This window comes from Mobula birostris, chromosome 5 (assembly GCF_030028105.1).
Source record: "Mobula birostris isolate sMobBir1 chromosome 5, sMobBir1.hap1, whole genome shotgun sequence".
Lineage (NCBI taxonomy): Eukaryota > Metazoa > Chordata > Chondrichthyes > Myliobatiformes > Myliobatidae > Mobula > Mobula birostris.
Window position 1 is genome coordinate 84,878,018 of NC_092374.1, and position 21,539 is coordinate 84,899,556.

Below are 21,539 nucleotides of genomic sequence, written 5' to 3' on the forward strand. Positions count from 1 at the left end.
TCACCTACTTCCCATTACACCGCTGGTGTTTAAGGTAACAATGAAGGTCCTTCATCTCCAGTGGTGTTCAGGGCTTCCTTCATCAAGTCAGTAGCTTCCTCTCATTTTTCACTACTGTCAGTCACGCAAGTCCCGGGTGGAGACTCAGGAATTCCGTAGCACCCATGTGTAATTTGAACTATCTCAAATCTGGAGGACCGGTGGACTATCTTAGTCTGGCCTCTACCCTTTGACATGTTTGTCATGGGTGACCCTACCAGCAGTCAAATCATAAAGCCCTGACTCCAACCAACATTGAGGCACGCAAACCTCCAAACCATGACAAGGTTGTGGTCTTCTTTCTTCAGAATGTTATTTATGATCTTCCTCCTGGACTGAACTTTTAACCATTTCACATCTCCTTATGCAGTTCACTGTATAAGATGGTTTCATTACAACACTGTCAAATGCCTTGAATGTTTCTGCCTAGACCAGAGGTTCCCAACCTGGGGTCCACAGACTCCTCGCTTAGTGGTATTTGTCCAAGGCATACAAAAGGTTGGGAACTCCTGGTCTAGACTCTTTATGTAGTCAGTGCGAATGCTGTGGGTCTGACACCAGTGATGCTCGTCCCTACAGGTGAACGGCAGGAGAGTGCGCCTCCCATTCCAGTCTTCGCATGGCTTCACCATCTCTCTCAGTGGACAGTATGTGGTAGTGGAGACAAACTTCCAGTTGACACTTAGCTGGGATGGAAACCACTATTTGAAAATTATTGTTCCCACGTAAGTGATTCTTCTGTTGACTCTTCAATTTATTTCCACTGTTCATCCAGCAACACCTCATGATTCAAATAATCTACATGTCCCTTATTCCTTCCTCCCTTCCTTCTTTCTTTCCTTCCTTCCTTTCCTTCCTTCCTTTCTTTCTTCCTTCCTTTCTTCCTTCTTCCCTCCTTCCCTCCTTTTTTCATTCCCTCTTTCCCTCCTCTCCTTTCCTCTCTTCTTCCCTTCTCTCCTTCCTTCCCTTCTCCCCTCCTTCCCTCCTTCCCTTCTTCCCTCCCTCCTTCCCTCCTTCCCTCCCTTCTTCCTTTCCTCCTTTCCTCCTTCCTTTCCTCCCTTCTTCCCTTCTTCCTTCCTTCCCTCTTTCCCTCCTTCCCTCCTCCTTTCCTTTCTCTCCTTTTTCCCTTTCTTTCTTCCTTCCTTTCTTTTTATTTGCACAGTTTTTCTTTTGCACACTGGTTGTTTGTCAGTCTGTGTTTGTGTGTAGTTTTTCATTGATTCTATTGTATTTCTCTGTTCTACTGTGAATGCCTGCAAGAAAACAAATCTCAGGGTAGTATATGCTGACATATACATTTTTGATAATAAATTTGCTTTGCACTTTGAAGAAGCCCCAACAGGGTTTATGAGCAGCAGATGGACGAAGGCAAGACATGGTTTAGTGCTGTACTGCGAATTTTGTAATTCAAAGTTCAAAGTACATTTATTATCGAAGGATGTATCCTATATACAACCCTGAGATTCTTCTCCTTACAGGCAGTCACAAAAACAAAGAAACTCAAAAAAACCCATTTAAAAAAAAGACTGACAAACACCCAACGTGCAGGGAGAAAATAAACAAATCATGCAGACTATAAAAGTAAGCAAATAGCATTCAGAAATTAAGTTTTACGGAAAGCACTGCAGCTGGAGCAGGCCACAGCCTCAGTTTATGGCAGATCCGAGTAAATGTCGCGACACCTCAGGTGGGACTGGCATACCATCCATCTCCTTTTGTCTCTTACAGCTCTTACTTCAACATGATGTGTGGTCTTTGCGGCAATTTTGATGGGGATCCAAACAACGATAACATCAAACCGAATGGATTAGAGGCAGGAAACGTGACTGAGCTGGGCAACAGCTGGCAGACACCAAACGATGAGGAGGAACGGTAAGGGGAGGAGGACTGATGGCTGAATTCTGAGACCACTCCACAGATCCATTTAACTGGGCACAGCAAACAACAGAACAACAAACATATCAATATAACATCATAAAATTGGGACCCAAAACATGTCACTTTGTTGCTTCATATCACTCATTATCCTCCATTTCTGGTTCCCCTTTCACCCTTTCTCTTCTCATCAGCTCATCACCTCCCTCTGGGTCCCATCCTCCTTCCCTTTCTCCCATGGTCCACTGTCCTCCCCTATGAGATTCCTTCTTCTTCAGCCCTTCATCTCTTTCACCAATCACCTCCCAGCTTTTTACTTCATCACCCACCCACCTTCCCCTCACCTGGTCTCACGCATCACCTGCCAGATTGTACTCCTTCCCCTCTCCCCACATCCCCCAGCTTCGTATTCTGGCTACTGTCCTCTTTCTTTCTAATCCTGATGAAGAGTCTTGGCCCAAAACGGTGACTGTTTATTTCCCCCATAGGTGCTGAAACCCTCCAGGCGCTTTGTGTAGGTTGTTTGTGCCATGGTGGAGAAGCAAGACCTTATACTCTGTCAGGGTAGCCTCCAACCTGATGAAATGAATATCGACTTCCCGTTCTGTTAAAAAAATCCACTCCTTCCTCTATTCCCCACTCTGATCGTTTACCCCTTCTCACCTCTTCTCTTCTCACTTCCCCCGGGTCCTTTCCTCTTTCCCTTTCTCCCATGGTCTACTCTCCCTTCCTCTCCAACCCTTCACCTTTCCCACCCATCTGGCTTCACCTATCACCTTCCAGCTAGCCTTCTTCCCCTTCCCACACCTTTTTTTTTCTAGCATCTCGCCCCCTTCCTTTTCAGTCCCAAAGAAGGGTCTCGGCTCAAAATGGCGACTGCTTACACTTTCCATAGATGCTGCCTGACCTGCTGAGTTCCTCCGGTATTTTGTGTGTGTTGCTCTGGATTTCCAGCATCTGCTTATGTATTGGACGTACTTTACATTATTGCATCTCCCCAAATAGTAACCCAGTTCTGTTTGCTTCACTAGATTATGCTTGTTAAGAAGTAATATTAAAAGCTTGTCTTTATAACAGCAAGCAGCTTCTTTTCCTCAGGACCCCCAGGAGTCAAAGCTCTGCTCTTCCTGTACAATCTAGGGGAGAGGAAAGACTTGAATATGTTCGCATGAGGAAGGAAGGTGACCATAAAATAATTGCACTAGCTGCTGTTACAATCTAGGGTGGTGGGGTGGAGATACGTCTCTACCAAAGGAGGCGTAAGACACTCCTTCCCTCCACTAGCCTGCACAGTACTGAACAGTATCTGAAGAGTACTGATAATGGCTGGGCTCACCCCTCTTGTAAAGACACTGCCCCGAAGAAGGCAACGGGCAAGCCACTTCTGTAGAAAAATTTGCCAAGAACAGCCATGGTCATGGAAAAACCACGATCGCCCATGCCATAGGACGCAACACATCACGAACGAACAAGCTGTTACAGTCATTACAGGACTCGCTTTGAAAGAACCTACAACTCATGTTCTGAATATTATTTCTTTGTTTATTTATTTTGTATTTGCACAGTTTGTCTTTTGCACACTGGTTGTTTGTCAGCCTTTTAACCTTGTTAAAAACATTAAAAAATGATTCTAACAATACTTTTGATAATGAATGTACTTTGAACTTGAACTTGGAAAAAAGAATAATCAAAAACTTTTTTTAAAATAAACTCATTTATTTACAGCTGCAAACCGCATGTCCCTGATGAGTTACCTTGTAATAAAGAGGTCTACAACAAGGTGATCAGTACAGGTATGTGTGGACGCATCAATGACACGAAAGGAGCCTTCCGGTAAGATGTTAATAACTCCCAGTCGTGCATTTAATACATAAAATCCCCTGATGTAAAACTGAGGATCAGATTAAAACAACAAGCTAAAGAAGGCGATAGATTCACAAACATTAGGTTAAATAAAGAAGTTTGAGGCATTGTATAGGAGGAAAAAGAGAGAGTTGAAAAGATTCAGGGAGGGAATTCCAGAGTTTAGGGTCTTGGCAGCTGAAGGCACAGTCAATAACAGTAGAGAGTTGGAAATGGGGAAGATAAGGGATTTAGGGAGGGGCTGAGACCATAAAAGGATATAAACAAGAATTTTAAAATTTGAACTCAAAAGTGATTGCTGATGTGACCTAATTCACAGAAACCCACTTTTATACTCTAATTGCTTGTACAAAAATGCGCAAATAAATCCAATTTTTAGGCCTGTGCATTTTAGCCACATTGTTTGAGGGAGTAAAGAGGCTCCAGGAAGTAGTCCATTAAATAGTACCACTTGTTCTTTAGTACCTTACAGTTTGCACCTATAACACTGCCAGGCTCTCGTCGTACTCCACCAGAGAAGTCAGCTGTGCGCACATCTCTAACGTTGCTGCATTTTCTGTTATTCTACAGAGACTGTGTTAAGGTTGTGGACCCCAAGCACTATTTCAACAACTGTGTGTACGACATGTGCCAGTACCAGGGTCTTGAGAAGACGCTTTGTCATCAGCTGCAGGTTTACACAGATGCTTGTCTGTCTGCTGGGGCCCCTGTGCACAACTGGAGAACCCCAGACTTCTGCCGTAAGTCAATGTGATGCATTGGTGGGTTTTGATAAAGGAGAGAGGCAAAGAATTCTGGCATCCTAAGTAGTATTGCAAAGTTCTTGCTCGCACACACACACACACACCCCAATACACACATTTCCACAGCCCAAACATAGACAAGTACACACGAGTACATACTCTATGGCAGCACTGTAGCATAGTGGTTAGCACAAATGCTTTACAGTAACGGTGACCTGGATTCAATTCCTGCCGCTGCCTATAAGGAGTTTGTACGTTTTCTTCATGGCCATGTGGGTTTCCTCCGGGTGCTCCAGTTTCCTCCCAAATTCCAAATTAGTACTGATTGATAGGTTAATTGCTTATTGTAAATTGTCCCGTGATTAGGTGAGGGTTAAGGTGAGGCATGGTTCGAAGGGCTTATTCTACACTGTACCTCAAAATAAATCAATAAATAATATTGATGAGGTACACACATTGCCACAAATCTGGTACAGATACTCCCGAGAGAGAGAGGGAGAGTGAGACAGAAAAAAAGAAAAAGAAAGAAAAGAGGAGCTGTATGTGTGTTTGTGCATACTAACCCTGTATCTGAGCTGCCAGGGTAAGTATTCACATGGACACACACACACAGCTCCTATACAGGGTAAGTACTCACACAGACACACACACGGCTCCTATACAGGGTAAGTACACACACAGGCACACACACGGCTCCTATACAGAGTTAATACGCACACACACAGCTCCTATACAGGGTTAATACGCGCGCGCGCACACACACACACGCACACGCGCACACACACACACACACACACACACACACACACACAGCTCCAATACAAGGGTGAGTATACACACCAACACATACACAGCTCTTATACAGGGTTAGTATGCACATTTGACCAGCAGATGTTAGAGAGAGAGAGAGAGGAGCTGTGTGTGTGTCTGTGTACTGACCTATATTGGAGCTCTGTGTATGTGTCTGTCTGCGCACTAACCCTGTATCAGAGCTGGGTAGGTATGCACATAGGCACACACACATCTCCGATACAGAGTTAGTACGCACACAGGCACAGACACAGCCTCTCTCTCTCCCACCTGCTGGTCAAGTGTCAGTCAGTGTTTAGGCCCTTCTTCAGGACTAAAGAGGAAGAGGGAAGACGCCAGAATGAAAAGGCAGGTTGAGGGGAAGGAGCATAGCTGGAAGGTGACAGATGAATCCAGGTTGATAGGAAAGATAAAGTGCTGGAAAGGAAGGAATCTGATAGGAGAGCAGAGTGGACCATAGACGAAAGGGGATGAGGAGGGGACCCAGGGGGAGGTGATAGGCAGATGAGAAGAGGTAAGAGGTGAGAGTGGGAAACAGAGGAAGAGGGGAAGGAGAGGGCAAGTTTTTTTTTTACAAGAAAGAGAAATCAATGTTCATGCCATCAGATTGGAAGCCACCCACAAGGAATATAAGGTGTTGCTCCTGACTTGCAGAATTCCTCCAATTTATAGTTTGCGAGCATAAAGTTTTATTTTGAACAGAAGATGAGTCTCCAAGTCAGGAATACTAATGTTGCTGTGTAATTAAAATACACATGTTTTCTGTTTTGTAGTTTCAATGTATTAAACTAATTCAAAGGAAACACAGGAGTTCGAAACATGTGTCTAACTTCATGTTTACTTGAAGCAAGGCATGCACGTATCATTTGGTAGCATGAAGTTGTAGGCAATTAATGTATTTTTACATATAATCTGTAATTAATTATGCTATCTTGTTGTGACTGTTGCACCTTATTTGTCCACCTGCACTGTCTCCATTTTGATAACACTGGACAACAAAGGTTTTGTTTTCTGAATACTTCTGGATGTATCTTATGGATTTTGGGCTGCTGATCATGAAAATCGCCATGAAATTTCACTATCATGCATTACTGTATTTTAAAAAATCCTATATTTGTTACTTCAATTCATAATTTGTCAGAATAATTGATGACATGATTATGGAAGGCATTTGTGTTAGTCCACAAATCAAACAGGTCATCAATGGCAGGCAATTCAAAGAACATCTAGTGGGACTGGAAAAAAAGGCATTCAAGGATGTTGTTGAAAATTTTCTTGGCAAATACAGAGGACCAAACTGTGTTCAGCTGGTTGACGACATTCTTCAAACATATAAAACCATGAAGTGCAACATGTCACTAAAGATACAAGATGCTGGAAATCCAGAGCGATGCACACAATGTGCTCAGAAGGTCAGGCAGCATCTATGGATGGAAATAAACAGCTGATGTTTCGGGCTGAGACCCTTCATCAGGACTACAGATTCATTTTCTGCATTCCCATTTAGACTTCTTCCATGCAAATCTTGGTACTGTCAGTGACAAGCATGGTTAAAGGTTTCACCAGGGCATTGCGATCATGGAAAAACGGTATCAGGGCAATTAGAATCCATCAATTCTGGCTGATTATCGTTGGACACTTAAGCAAGAGGCCTCAGACACTGAGTACGAAAGAAAATCATCAACAAAGCATTTTTAGCTTAGTTGAACTATTGCAAAGTGTCAGCACCATTATGCAATTAAAGGCATTATATTCAATAAAAATTAATTTCTTGTTTCTCCAAATTCCTACGTGATACAAATAGTCTGAAATTATGTTTATGTTCAGCTTCAAGCGGTCTATCATAAAAAAATTCTGAAGAAGCAATACTTTCAAAAAAATTTGTTGTCCAGTGTAATTTAAACAAACAAGAATGCTTAATCAAGCAGTATACAATATGTACAAGATCAGTCAAAAGTTATTGAAATATTAAATACACAATAATATGTCTCTTCTCACTGCTGAGTTATCACTAACATTGGTGTCTCTGACTCTGTTTCCACAGCTCTCCACTGCCCTGAGAACAGCCATTACACTCTGTGTACTAGTACCTGCCCACCTACTTGCAATGACCTGTTCTCTCCTATCACCTGCTCAAGCCAATGTGTTGAGGGCTGTCAGTGCGATGAAGGATTCATTCTAAGTAATAGTGAGTGCGTCCGGGCCTCTGAGTGTGGCTGCACAGATGTGACGGGCGAGTATAGGCTGGTGAGTGTCCCTATCTCTGGCATTAAGCTCTGACCTGAGATAGAAGGTACAGGATAACCATACCACATTTAATTTTTAATTGGACAAAGTCAGAATCAGGTTTAATATCGTGAAATTAGTTGTCTTTGCGGCAGCAGTACAATCCGGTACAAATAATAATTTAAAAACTGTGAATTACAGTAAGTGTCTGTATGTACGTTGATAGATAAAAATAGATAGAGACGTACATATATAGGTATGGATATAAATAAGTAGTTTTAAAATAGAAATAAAAAGTAGTGAGGTAGTGTTCATGGGTTCTATGTCGATTTAGAAATTGGATGGCAGAGGGGAAGAAGCAGTTCCTGAATCGTTGAGTGTGTGCCTTCAGGTTCCTGTACCTCTTCCCTGATGGTAGCAATGACAACAAAGCATGACCTGGGTGATGGGGGTCCTTAATGACGCATCACTCCTTGAAGATGTCCTGGATGCTACGGAGGCTAGTGCCCTTGATGGAGCTGACTGAGTTTACAACTCCTTGCAGCTTACTTCGATCCTGTGCAGTGACACCCCCCACCCCACCATACCAGATAGTGATGCAGCCAGTTAGAATGGTCTCCATGGTACTTCTACAGAAATTTGAGAGTGTCCTTGGTGACATACCAAATCTACTCAAACTCCTGATGAAGTATAGCCGCTGTTGTGCCTTCTTTGTAGCTGCTGGGTCCAGGACAGATCCTCAGATAAGAGGGAGAATTGAGCTGTTGGAGGTGTTGCTTTTAGTTGAGGAGTTAAACCCATCAACTCTGTCTAAAGTGGGCTGAAGATCCCATGGTACTGTTTTGACGAAGAGCAGGGGAATTCTCACTGGCAAACCGGCCAAATATTTATCTCAGTCAATATAGCTGAAACAGAGTATTTGGTTTATTATTTCATTGTTGTGTGTGGGAGCTTCCTGTGGGCTACTTTGCAGCCAAGATCTCCCAATGTCACAGCAGTAGCTTCACATTGAAGCAAGAAGGAATTTAATTGGACCAATAATTCTTTGAAGCATCCAAGGTAATTCTTAATCCCTACAGAGTAAAGGGGGATTGACCATTGTAAGTTTGTGTGCTTCTGTTTATGTTGTGATTGCTCAATGTTATCCCTAGTTCTGTTCTCCTGACAAACAAGAGAAAATCTGTAGATGCTGGAAATCTAAGCAACACACACAAAATGCTGGAGGAACTCAGCAGGCCAGGCAGCATCTATGGAAAAAAGTACAGTCGACATTTCAGACCAGTCCTGCCAATGTGTTTCGGGCCAAAACGTCAACTCTTTACTCTTTTCCATCTCAGCTGCCTGGCCTGCTGAGTTCCTCCAGCATTTTGTGTGTGTTGCTTCTGTTCTCCTGACTCACTCAGGCCTGTGTCATAATAATCTTCTTACTGCCCATTACGCCACTGGCATTTAGGGCAGCAATGAAGGTCCTCCATCTCTGTCTGTTTAAAACCACTTCTGGTCTTTGTCTTGGTGGTGTTCATCATCCCAGTAGCTTCCTCTCCATTTTCACTACCGTCAGTCGCACAAGTCCCAGGTGGAGACTCAGGAATACCATCGCACTCAGATGTAGAAGGATTCTTCATTACTGTTTCCATAACAATTTTGTTTTACCAGTCAGTGTTCTTAGCCCTGAGTTGAAACCCGAAACCTGGAGGACCAGTGGACCACTCTTAGTCTGGCCTCTACTCTTTAAACTGTTTGGCATGGGAGACCTACTAAGAGCCAAAGCACAAGGCCCTGACTCCAGCCAACATAGCTCTCTTGAGTCATTGAGGCATGCAAGCCTCCAAACCATACGACAAGATTGTGGTCCTCTTGGAGGGTCATAATAATGGAAATCCTTTTTAACTTCCTCCTCAGCCTAACGAGACCTGGTACAAGAAGGGCTGCAGTGAGCAGTGCCAATGCCTTGGAGAAAACATCATCAAATGCAAGCCTGCAGGATGCACAGCTGGAGAGAGCTGTGGGCTACAGGATGGGGTGTACGGCTGTCATCCTCTGGGTAAGGCCTTAGCAACTTTATCAAGTGCGTGGACAGACTCAACACTTTGGGGTTACAATGGCATTGTGGTTACACTGTTGGATTGGTAACTGGACAAGAGTCATAGAGTCACATAAAAGTACAGCACAGAAACAGGTCCTTTGGCCCATCTAAACTGCCTAAAACCATTTAAACTGCCTACTCCTATTGACCTGCACTAGTCTCCGTATCCCTACCATTCATGTATCCAAACTTCTCTTAAACGTTGAAATTGAGCTCCCATGCACCACTTGTGCTGGCAGCTTGTTCCACACTCTCACGACTCTCTGAATGAAGAAGTTTCCTCTCACGTTCCCCTTAAACTTTTCACCTATCATCCTTAACCCATAATCATCTCTCCCACTCCCTCAGCTAATGCGAAAGATCATATGGCCCCAAGATGTCATAATCAGAATCAGGTTTAATATCACTGGCATATGTCATGACCTAATGGCATGAATATAGATTTCTCCTTCCAGTAACCAAATTTACTTCTCCCCTTTCTGTATTCTTCACTCTGACCTTTTACTTCTTCTCATCTGCCTGTTACTTATCTTATGATCTTATGGTTGAGAGAAGGCCAGGAGTGGCAGATCAGTGTTCCAGGGTATAGATATTTCAGATACATAAGAGATTCTTAAGATGTTGGAAATCTGGAGTAACACACAAACATATTGGAAGAACTCAGGTCAGACAGATTCTATGGAGAGGAATAGAGTCTAATGAAGGATTTTGATCTGAAATGTCAACTCTTCATTCCTTTCCATAGATGTTTCAGATATGACAGAGGGATGTTAAAAAGGAGGCAGAGTTGTACCTGAGGGAGACTATCATGATAGAACTGAGGGAGGACATATTGGAAGGCCAATCCAGCAAAGCTACATGCGTAGAAATTCGGAATAAAAAAGATGTAATCATTGTGATGGGTTATAGGTAAAGCAAAAAAGGGGGATGTCCTCTGGTCCTAGACTCTCCCATCACAGAAAACATCCTCTCCACATCCACTCTATCGAGCCTTTCAACATTCGATAGGCTTCAATGAGATCCCCCCCTCATTCTTCTGATTTCCAGTGAATGCAGGTCCAGGGTTATCTTTCTTTCTTTTTCAATATTTTTATTAATTTCTTACATAAAAGAATACAGAGTACAGTAGGATATATAATATATATCGATTACAATATATTGAAATCACAGATGAAGTGTAATTACCCCATATCCATGTAAATTAAATTTAAACATAATATTGAAAAGAGATAATTTTGTTGTACAAAAAATATAAATCCACTACCAAGAAAAACACAGCTGTTTGGTTAAAAAAAAAAGAAAAAGAAAAGAACCTTAACAGATAGTAAAGCATATTATTAGCCAACATTTGTGTTTAATAGCAAATCTAAGATTTTGAAAATAATTCAAAAAAGGTGCCCACAATGTTAAAAAATCTTGTCTAGGTTCAGAAATTGAACAGCGAATCTTCTCTAAATTTAAGCAAGACATAACATCATGTAACCAATGAGTATGAGTGGGCGGAGTGGCATCCTTCCACTTAAGCAACAATGCCCTCCTGACTGTAAGAGAAATAAAGGCCAAAATATGCAGATCATGTATCTCCAAAATAATATCATTATTATTAGGATTAGGTTTAAAATTTACTTTAAAAAGCACCAAAAAATTTAAAATACTTCCTTCCAATATTTTTCAAGACTCAGACAAGTCCAAAGCATATGGATTAATGAAGCTTCTCCATTATTACATCTGTCACAATAGGGAGATATATCGGAATAAAAACGAGACAGCTTATCTTTAGATATATGGGCTCGATGAACCACTTTAAATTGTAGAAGGAAATGACGGGCACATAACAATGAGGTATTAACCAATTTAAAAATTTCATTCCAAGTGTCCTCAGAAATTGAAATCTGTAAATCTTGTTCCCAAAGATTTTTAATTTTATCTAAAGGAATATTTCTCATTCCCAACAACATACCATAAATATTAGATTTAGATGCGTTATGGAAGGGTTTCAAATTAAAAATAATGTCAAGTAAATTTTTATCTGGACTTTTAGGAAATGTATGTACTTGAGAACGCAAAAAGTCTCTAATTTGTAAATATCGAAAGAAGTGAGTTCTCGGTAGGCTATACTTCACTGACAGTTGTTCAAATGAAGAGAGACTATCTCCAACAAACAAATCATGAAAACATTTAATACCCAATCTATTCCACTCTTTAAAAACTACATCAGACATAGAAGGTTTAAAAAAATAGGACTGGAAAGTGAAAAACTCAATAAACCAAAATATTTTCTAAATTGTACCCAAATCCTCAAAGTGTGTTTAACTACAAAATTATCAGTTAAATTACTTAAAGATAAAGGAATTGAGGATCCGAGAAGAGAAATGATAGAAAATTTATTAGCAGAGTTAGCTTCTAAAGAAACCCAGACCAGACAGTCCTCTCGATTAAGATAATATAACCAAAACGTAAGATTCCATATATTGACTGCCCAGTATTAAAACCTAAAATTGCGTAAGGATAAACCTCCATTCTTTTTAGCTTTTTGAAGATGAACTTTATTTAATCGAGAAATTTTATTTTTCCATATATAAAAAGATATAGAATCGAAAGTATCAAAGAAGGATTTAGGAATAAAAACAGGAATGGCCTAAAATAAAAGGCCCAGGGTTATCTTATGCTCCTCATGTGACAATCCTTTCAATCCTGGAATCATTTTTGTTATCATAGGGAGTGTTGTATTAGAACCAAGCATAGACCTAATGTGCCAGTTGCCATCAATAGAGACTGTCACAATTGAAAAAGATCAGGGTTTTTAGGGACAAGAGTATTATAAAAACCAAGGTGAGAACATTGAGTTCTGGTCGTTGGAATTGGTTGGTTTTTTAAAAATACTTTTTATATTAGTTGAATTACTGCAAGATGAAAATCATAGTATTTTTACTGACAGAATTTGTATTTTTTAACACCTCGTATTTTTCACAGTATGTGGTGGTTCATCCCCACTCACTGGCAGAAAACGGTATAGCAGCTAAACTAACTGTTTATCACCTTTTTCAATTATCATTGGCTAAGTATTAGCACATTACCCACGTAATGTAATTGTTTTAATCATGCAGTCTATTAGATAGTTTCTTCCTATCTATGGAAGTTCTCTTATCTTATTATAAAAGAGATAGAATTTTCAGAGGTGCTATCTTGGTTCCTTATTGGCAGAAACTGGTCTTGCAGTTGCATATATCTTTTCATTTTTCATCGGCTAAATGTTAGCACATTACCCAGGTGGTATAGTTGTGTAGCCATTGATTGGATTCTGTTATCTAAAGAATTTCTGTTATCTCGAGTATAAAGATGATAGATATTTCAAAGACACCATCACTTATGGCATCTACTGACTCTACTTTGCTTCTCAGCTCGTCATTTAGTTTCAAATGCTCTATATCTTTGTTTAAGCTTTAAAATAAATGATTGGGAAAATTAAAGTTTCTCGCTCATTCTGGAACTCCTAAAAGAACCCAGGGATTGAAAATTTTTAAGCTCTGACATAGTTCAGATTTAACATGATCTGAATTAGACGCAGAACAAGGTTGAGAATTGGATGGGTTTTCTTGTTGCTCTCTATTCCTCTCATAGTTGATAGTTCTTGAAGAGATAAACTAGACATGGAAAGAGAATGCCATTGGGTCAATCAGGGAAGACATCGTCAAAGTAATGAAAAAGCATAGGGAAAACCAGGTACAAACGTAGAAGCCAAGTGGTCTTTCACCCTGCTTCATCACATCATGATTCATACACTTAGACCATAAGATATAAGAGCAGAATTAGTCCATCTGGCCCATTGAGTCTGCTCTGCCATTTCATCATGGCTGATCCAATTTTCCTGTCAGCCCCAATCTCCTGCTATGTTCCCATATCCCTTCATGCTCTGACCAATAAAGAATCTATCAACCTCTGCCTTAAATGTAAATACAGACTTGGCCTCTGCAGCTGTTTGTGGCAAAGGATTCCACAGATTCACCACTCTCTTGATAAAGAAATTCCTCCTCATCTCTTCTGTAAAAGGACATCCCTCATTTCTGAAGTGTTGTCCTCTGGTCTTAGACTCTCCCATCATAGCAAACATCCTCTCCACATCCACTCTATCAAGGCCTTTCGCCATTCAATAGGTTTCAATTAGGTCGCCCCTCATTCTTCTGAATTCTAGTGAATACCAGCCCAGAGCCATCAAATGCTCTTCATATTACCAGCCTTCCAATCTCAGAATCATTTTCATGAACCTCCTTTGAATCTTCTCCAGTTTCAGCATATCCTTTCTGAGATGGGGTCCAAACCTGCTCACAATACTCCCAGTGAGGTCTCTCCAGTGCTTTATAAAGTCTCAACATTAGATCCTTGCTTTTATATTCTAGTCCTCTTGAAATTTGATGCTGATCTTTCTCATGCAACAGGGCATGAAACCTGCAGTGCATCAGGAGACCCACATTACATGACTTTCGATAAGGTGGTCCACCACTTCATGGGAACGTGCACTTACACTTTCTCTAAACTCTGCAACACCTCCTCTGGCCTGCCCTACTTCAACATTGAGACCAGTAATGAGCACCGAGGCAGGAATAAGCAGGTCTCCTATGTCAAGGAGGTTCACGTTGAAGTTCATGGTCATCGCATCACCTTAATGAAGAACCGAAGAGTTATCGTAAGTGTTTGGCCCACAGACTGGCGCTCTTTCTTTTCTATCTTCGCTGCTGAGTCTATATTGTCATGATTCTGACCTTGAATGATCCTGGGTCAAAATCAGTGAGTGTCCCAGCTGCACCATCCTGGGGTATCATTGTGGAGTCTGTGCTACACGAAATGGTTCAAATAACACTGGAAAACAAAGGTTTTGCTTCCTGAGTACCTTTGAGTGTATCTTATGGATTTTGGGCTGTTGATCATGAAAATCACCGTGAAATTTCCATGTCACACACCATTTTTTAAATGCCTATATTTGTCATGTCAGAATAAATGATGTCAAGATTAAGGAAGGCATTTTTGTTGGTCCACAAGTCAAACAGGTCATCAATGACAGGCAATTTCAAAAACTTCTGGTGGGCCTGGAGAAAATCACATGGAAGGCATTCAAGGATATTGTTGAAAATTTTCTTGGCAACTAAAGAGACACCATGCTCTAAGTGTGCAAAACTATGAAGTGCAACATGATACTAAAGATTAATTTTCTGCATTCCCAGTTATACTGCTTCACTGCTGCCAATCTTGGTACTGTCAGTGATGAGCATGGTGAAAGGTTTCACTATGCAGTCATGGAGAAACGGTGTCAAGCAACTGAAATCCATCAATACTGGTTGAATATTGTTGGACACTTAACTGGGAAGCCTCAGGAACTGAGTACAAATGAAAATCATCAGCAAAACATTTTTAGCTTAGTTGAACTATTGCCGCAGGAGCAGGTGGTGTATGGTCATATGAGCAGCTGGTGCATACAACAAGTCCTGGTTGTGACGCCAGGCAGGCAGTCTCTGAAGAGTATTGATAATGACTGGGGTGGTGGGTGGGGGGGTCAGCTGTCTTGTAAAGATACTGCCCAGAATAAGGCAATGACAGACCACTTCTGTAGTAACATTTACAATGCAAATGCAATTGAAAATCATGAAAATCACCGTGAAAGTTCCGTCACACACCATTTTTTAAATTGTCTATATTTGTTATTTCAATTCATAATTCAAGTAGGAATAACTGATGTTAAGATTAAGGAAGGCACTTTTGTTGGTCCACAAATCAGATAGGTCAACAATGCAATGCAATTGAACATATTATAGTCAATAAAAGTTAATTTCTTGTTTCTCCAAATTCCTACATGATGCAAGCAGTACTTGTGGTCAGCTTCAAGTAGTCTATCATAAACAAACAAAAATTCTGAGGAAACAACACTTTCAAAAAGATTTGTTGCGCAGGATAATTTGAGAGGAAGCTGGCTAAGCACCTGAGGGAGAAAAGAATAGAAGATATTCTGATCGGGCGAGAAGAGTAGGGTAGAAATATAATCAATGGGCCAGATTATGACCTTATCATCCCATACCCTAACCCTAAGTTTATGAGTTCAGTCACCTTGGTTCTCCCCATCCCAAGAGCAGTTATTGAGATGTGGCAATCAGCCAGACACTGCTCCCAAAATGTCTTGATGGCCTTCCAGAGCTTGCTCCTCTCAAAGACTTTTTGCAAAGTTTAGCAAGGTATCCAACAGGGCATCAATACTTAACTAATTAAAAGAACTTCCCAAAACATTTATTTAATTATAAACCCACTAACATTCTTAAGGCTCATCATCATCATCGTTATGTACCGTATCGTATGATGCAGGCAATGATGCTCTTATCCATGACCATGATTGTGCTTGGCAATTGTTTCTACAGAAGTGGTTTGCCATTGCCTTCTTCTGGGTAGTGTTTTTACAAGATGGGTGACCCCAGCCTTTATCAATACTCACCAGAGATTGTCTGCTTAACGTCAGTGGTCGTATAACCAGGACTTGTGTTATGCACCAGCTGCTCATATGACCATCCATCCACCACCTGCTCCCATGGCTTCACGTGACCCCGATCAAGTGGGTTGGGTGGAACTAAGCTAGTGCTACACCTTGCCCAACCATTTGTTCTCTCACTACTACTCTGGAGGTTATCATGGGGATTGGAAAGGCTCCTGGTGCATTCTGGAAACCAGGCAAGCCAGTTGAAAATGAGAAGTTGTGCTACTATAGTTCTTGCACCCATTGTGTCCTGACTCTGTTTACTTCTGGCACAGGTGGATGGGCGGCGGGTCAACCCTCCCGTCTTTATGGACAACCTGCAGATCCGGATTAGTGGAGGCTACGTCTTGCTGGAGACGGTATTTGGCCTTTGGGTGCGCTATGATGGAAACCATCACGTGGATGTTACTGTTCCCTCTTCATATGCAGGACAGCTCTGTGGCCTCTGCGGTAAGGTCCAGGGAAGGAACGGGAGTCCTCGCTGCCAACTTCATAAAGAGATGCGGCTCTGTGCCGAATGTAGGGAGGCAGGGGAGGGAGAATGTCAGGCAGGGATTCCCTGCCTAGAGTCCACAGACCCCTTGGTTAATGGTAAGGCTCCATGGCATAAAAAAGCTTGGGAACCCCTGGTCTAGGGAGATCCAGGGCATCACAGGACTAATTAATAGATTCCAGGCCAGGCATTAGGTCAGGTTTTAAAAAGTGTCGTAAAGTAGGAAGCTTCTTAAAACCTGTCCTAGTGCCTGGCCTATGATATATTAATTGGTACTGTGATTCCTGAGCTTAAAGATTTGACTGCTGCAAACAGTGATGGACTGATCAAATTCAGGATGGCACAAAGAAAGGCCTAGTGGGTCATAGGGCTGGAGGGCCTTACAATGATAGGGAAGGAAATGAGAGCATTTACTGATATTATTACATCGACTGTTTGGTTACTAGTCAACACCAAGTTAAAATATGAAATGGTGCCAATGGGTAACTTGGTCTAGAGACATTGGTGGAACAGTGCAGAGGTTACTTTGTATCTAGCCCTGAGACATAGAGGGAACTTCACTCTACATCTAACCCATGATGCCCCTGTCCAGTGAGAATGTCTAGAGCAGGGGTACCCAACCTATTTTATACCACGGACCCCTATTATTAACTGAGAGGGTACATGGACACAGATTGGGAACCCTGGGTCTAGAAAGAGATTTGCTCCAAACCTGAGCTCATAGAGTCATAGAAAAATACAGCACAGAAACAGGCCCTTTGGTCCATCTAATCCATGCAAACTGTTTAAACTGCTTAGTCCATTGACCCACACCGGGACTATAATCCGCTATACCCCTACCATCCATATACCTATCCAAACTTCTCTTAAACGTCGAAATCGAGCTCGCATGCACCACTTGCACTGGTAGCCCATTCCACCCTCTCACAGCACTCTGAGGGAAGAAGTTTCCCTTTGAGTTCTCTTTAAACTTCTCACCTTTCACCCTTGACCCATGACCTCTAGTTGTAGTCCCACCCAACCTCAGTGGAAAAAGCCTGCTTGCATTTACACTGTCCTTTACAATGTCCAGTCCTTATATACTTCCATCCCCCATCAGGAAGGTCTCAAAGCTCTACGCTTCTTTTTGGATTCCAGACCTAATCAGTTCCCCCTACCACCACTCTGCTCCATCTAGCGGAATTAGTCCTTACTCTTAATAATTTCTCCTTTGGCTCCTCCCACTTCCTCCAAACTAAAGGTGTAGCTATGGGCACCCGTATGGGTCCTAGCTATGCCTGCCTTTTTGTTGGGTTTGTGAAACAATCTATGTTCCATGCCTATTCTGGTATCTGTCCCCCACTTTTCCTTCGCTACATCGACGACTGCATTGGCGCTGCTTCCTGCACGCATGCAGAACTCGTTGACTTTATTAACTTTACCTCCAACTTTCACCCTGCCCTCAAGTTTACCTGGTCCATTTCCGACACCTCCCTCCCCTTTCTAGATCTTTCTGTCTCTGTCTCTGGAGACAGCTTATCCACTGATGTCTACTATAAGCCTACTGACTCTCACAGCTATCTGGACTATTCCTCTTCTCACCCTGTCTCTTGCAAAAACGCCATCCCCTTCTCACAATTCCTCCGTCTCCGCCACATCTGCTCTCAGGATGAGGCTTTTCATTCCTGGACGAGGGAGATGTCTTCATTTTTTAAAGAAAGGGGCTTCCCTTCCTCCACTATCAACTCTGCTCTTAAACGCATCTCCCCCATTTCACGTACATCTGCTCTCACTCCATCCTCCCGCCACCCCACTAGGAATAGGGTTCCCCTTGTCCTCACCTACCACCCCACCAGCCTCCGGGTCCAACATATTATTCTCCGTAACTTCCGCCACCTCCAACGGGATCCCACCACTAAGCACATCTTTCCCTCCTCCCCTCTCTCTGTATTCCGCAGGGATCGCTCCCTACACAACTCCCTTGTCCATTCGTCCCCCCCATCTCTCCCCACTGATCTCCCTCCTGGCACTTATCCATGTAAGCGGAACAAGTGCTACACATGCCCTTACACTTCCTCCCTTACCACCATTCAGGGCCCCAAACAGTCCTTCCAGGTGAGGCAACACTTCACCTGTGAGTCGACTGGGGTGATATACTGCGTCCGGTGCTCCCGATGTGGCCTTTTATATATTGGCGAGACCCGACGCAGACTGGGAGACGGCTTTGCTGAACATCTACGCTCTGTCCGCCAGAGAAAGCAGGATCTCCCAGTGGCCACACATTTTAATTCCACATCCCATTCCCATTCCCATTCTGACATGTCTATCCACGGCCTCCTCTACTGTAAAGATGAAGCCACACTCAGGTTGGAGGAACAACACCTTATATTCCGTCTGGGTAGCCTCCACCCTGACGGCATGAACATCAACTTCTCTAACTTCCGCTAGGCCCCACCTCCCCCTCGTACCCCATCTGTTACTTATTTTTATGCACACATTCTTTCTCTCACTCTCCTTTTTCTCCCTCTGTCCCTCTGAATATACCTCTTGCCCATCCTCTGGGTCCCCCCCTCTGTCTTTCTTCCCAGACCTCCTGTCCCATAATTCTCTCGTATCCCCTTTTGCCAATCACCTGTCCAGCTCTTGGCTCCATCCCTCCCCCTCCTGTCTTCTCCTATCATTTTGGATCTTCCCCCTCCCCCTCCAACTTTCAAATCCCTTACTCACTCTTCCTTCAGTTAGTCCTGACGAAGGGTCTCGGCCTGAAACGTCGACTGCACCTCTTCCTGGAGATGCTGCCTGGCCTGCTGCGTTCACCAGCAACTTTGATGTGTGTTGCTTGCATTTACACTATCCATATCCCCTCATAATTTTGTATACCTGTACCAAATCTCCCCTCAATTTTCTACGTTCCAAGGAATAAAACCCTAACCTACTCAAACTTTGTTTATAATTCGGACCTTACAGTACTGCCACACTCTTGTAAATTTTCTCTAGACTATTTCAATCTTATTTACATCTTTCCTGTAGGTAGGTGACTAAAACTGCACACAATACTCCAAATTAGGTCTCAACAACGTCTTATACAACTCCAGTCCGGGCAACATCCTTGTAAGTTTTCTCTGGACTCTTTCATGTTCTATTAGAACATCCCAATTCTCTTTCTTGCAGGAAATTATAACGGGAAGAAGACTGATGACAACTTGAAGCCTGATGGCAGTGTTGCTGAGACCACGAACAAACTGGGAGAGAGCTGGCTTGTACTTGATAACACTACAGGGTAATTGAATCATACAATTGTAACTGCATACAGTTCAGACAGAGCCCATTCAATCCACTGATCTGGAGCCAATTCTGTCCAAGTAATCCAGTTAGTCCCTCCCTCCTACCATTTTCTTGTAATTTCTCTCTAAGTACTTACCTGATTCAGTTTCGAAGACTGATTCTGTTTTGAAGACTCCTTCAACATCTGTGTGTGTGACAGTGTGATCAGATAGACATGGAGAACCTTCATTGCTGCCAATGGCATAACAGGCAGTAAGTAAGTAGGTCATGCAAGTCCCGGTTGGAGACTCGGAATACCATCACACTCAGATGTAGAAGGATTCTTCATTGCTGTTTCCGTAACGATTTTGTTTTACTAGTCAGGGGTGTTAGTCCTGAGCTGAACCCCCAAACCTGGAGTACTGGTGGACCACTCTTGGTCTAGCCTCTACCCTTTGACCTATTTGTCATGGGAGACCCTACCAAGAGCCAAAGCTGAAAGCCTTGACTCCAGTCAACATAGCTCTCCGGGTCACTGAGGCACACAAGCCTCCAACCCCTATGACAAAGTTGTGGTCCTTTTGGAGGAATGGCTGCCCAGCTGTCAGATAAAATGCACTGTGCTGACATCCTATCCTCTTGCCTCTCTGGGCAGGTGCACGAACACTGGTGGGATCAAAGACTGTGACAAGGATATTGAGCAGGAGGTACAACAGTCAACAAGTTGCGGCATGATCAAGGATCCAACAGGTAACAGGCACTTCAGGGTGAAAACTCCAACCAGAAGCCCCTTTGTTATTTCAACCCTCACTCTCCATATTCCCGTTTTTTTTTCCTCCTTCTTCCTCTTTATCTTTTCTTCCAATTCTGCTCCTCCCCATCCCTTTTTCTCCCCCATGCTTTCACTATTTTCCTCCTCCAATTCCCACTTCTCTCCTCACATTCCCAATTTTTCATTTAGCAAATCACCGTTTTTCCCCACTTCCATTCTCCTATCTCATGTTCCCATTTTCCCCCTTCCTCCTTCCCACTTTCTCCTTCTGCCATATTCCGCTTTCTTGTATTGTCTCAGTTGTAATGTGAACAAAGTCACCAGAGAGTTACAGCTGGTAGATAAAAAGTAGTCTTTTATTCAACAAGAACAAGCAGACCCTTTCAAAGGAAGAGGCCTGTTTGATACAATATTACATGACATTTTATATGTTATAGATAAAAGGACAATTCTATATTTACAATATATCCACAAAGATCTCCTTTGAATTTTGTTGTTCAGTCATTAAGTCGAGTCCGTGACCTCATGGACTCCTGCACACTAAGTCTTCTTGTCGGAAACTGCCCCTTTAAGATCGACCAAGGTCACATGCATTGTCTGAGTAATATTATCTATCCATCATACACCAAGCCTTCTTGTCGGAAGCTGCCTCCCTAAGATCCCCCAAGGTCATATGCATCGTCTGAGTAATATTATCTATCCATCATAGTCTCTGTCGTCCTCTCCTTTTCCCTACCCAACATGAGAGTCTTCTCCAAGGAATTCTGTCTTCTCATGATGTGGCCAAAATATTTGAGCTTTTGTCTCATAATCAAGCCTCCTAGTGAGCAGACTGGCTGAATTTCTTCAAGTATTGACTTGTTGGATCTTCTTGC

The 21,539-nt window shown here is 42.5% G+C and overlaps 1 protein-coding gene across 1 annotated transcript in view; it reads left to right on the plus strand.

Moving 5' to 3' along the window:
* zanl (zonadhesin, like) overlaps nt 1-21,539 on the plus strand; it is a 245,673-nt gene that overhangs the window by 166,405 nt on the left and 57,729 nt on the right. The window contains exons 65-74 of the mRNA XM_072259463.1: nt 619-764; nt 1,768-1,911; nt 3,613-3,747; nt 4,348-4,517; nt 7,375-7,577; nt 9,459-9,600; nt 14,079-14,326; nt 16,432-16,606; nt 19,800-19,908; nt 20,548-20,642. Coding sequence (XP_072115564.1) covers nt 619-764; nt 1,768-1,911; nt 3,613-3,747; nt 4,348-4,517; nt 7,375-7,577; nt 9,459-9,600; nt 14,079-14,326; nt 16,432-16,606; nt 19,800-19,908; nt 20,548-20,642 — 1,567 coding nt within the window. The remainder of the gene's footprint in view (nt 1-618; nt 765-1,767; nt 1,912-3,612; nt 3,748-4,347; nt 4,518-7,374; nt 7,578-9,458; nt 9,601-14,078; nt 14,327-16,431; nt 16,607-19,799; nt 19,909-20,547; nt 20,643-21,539) is intronic.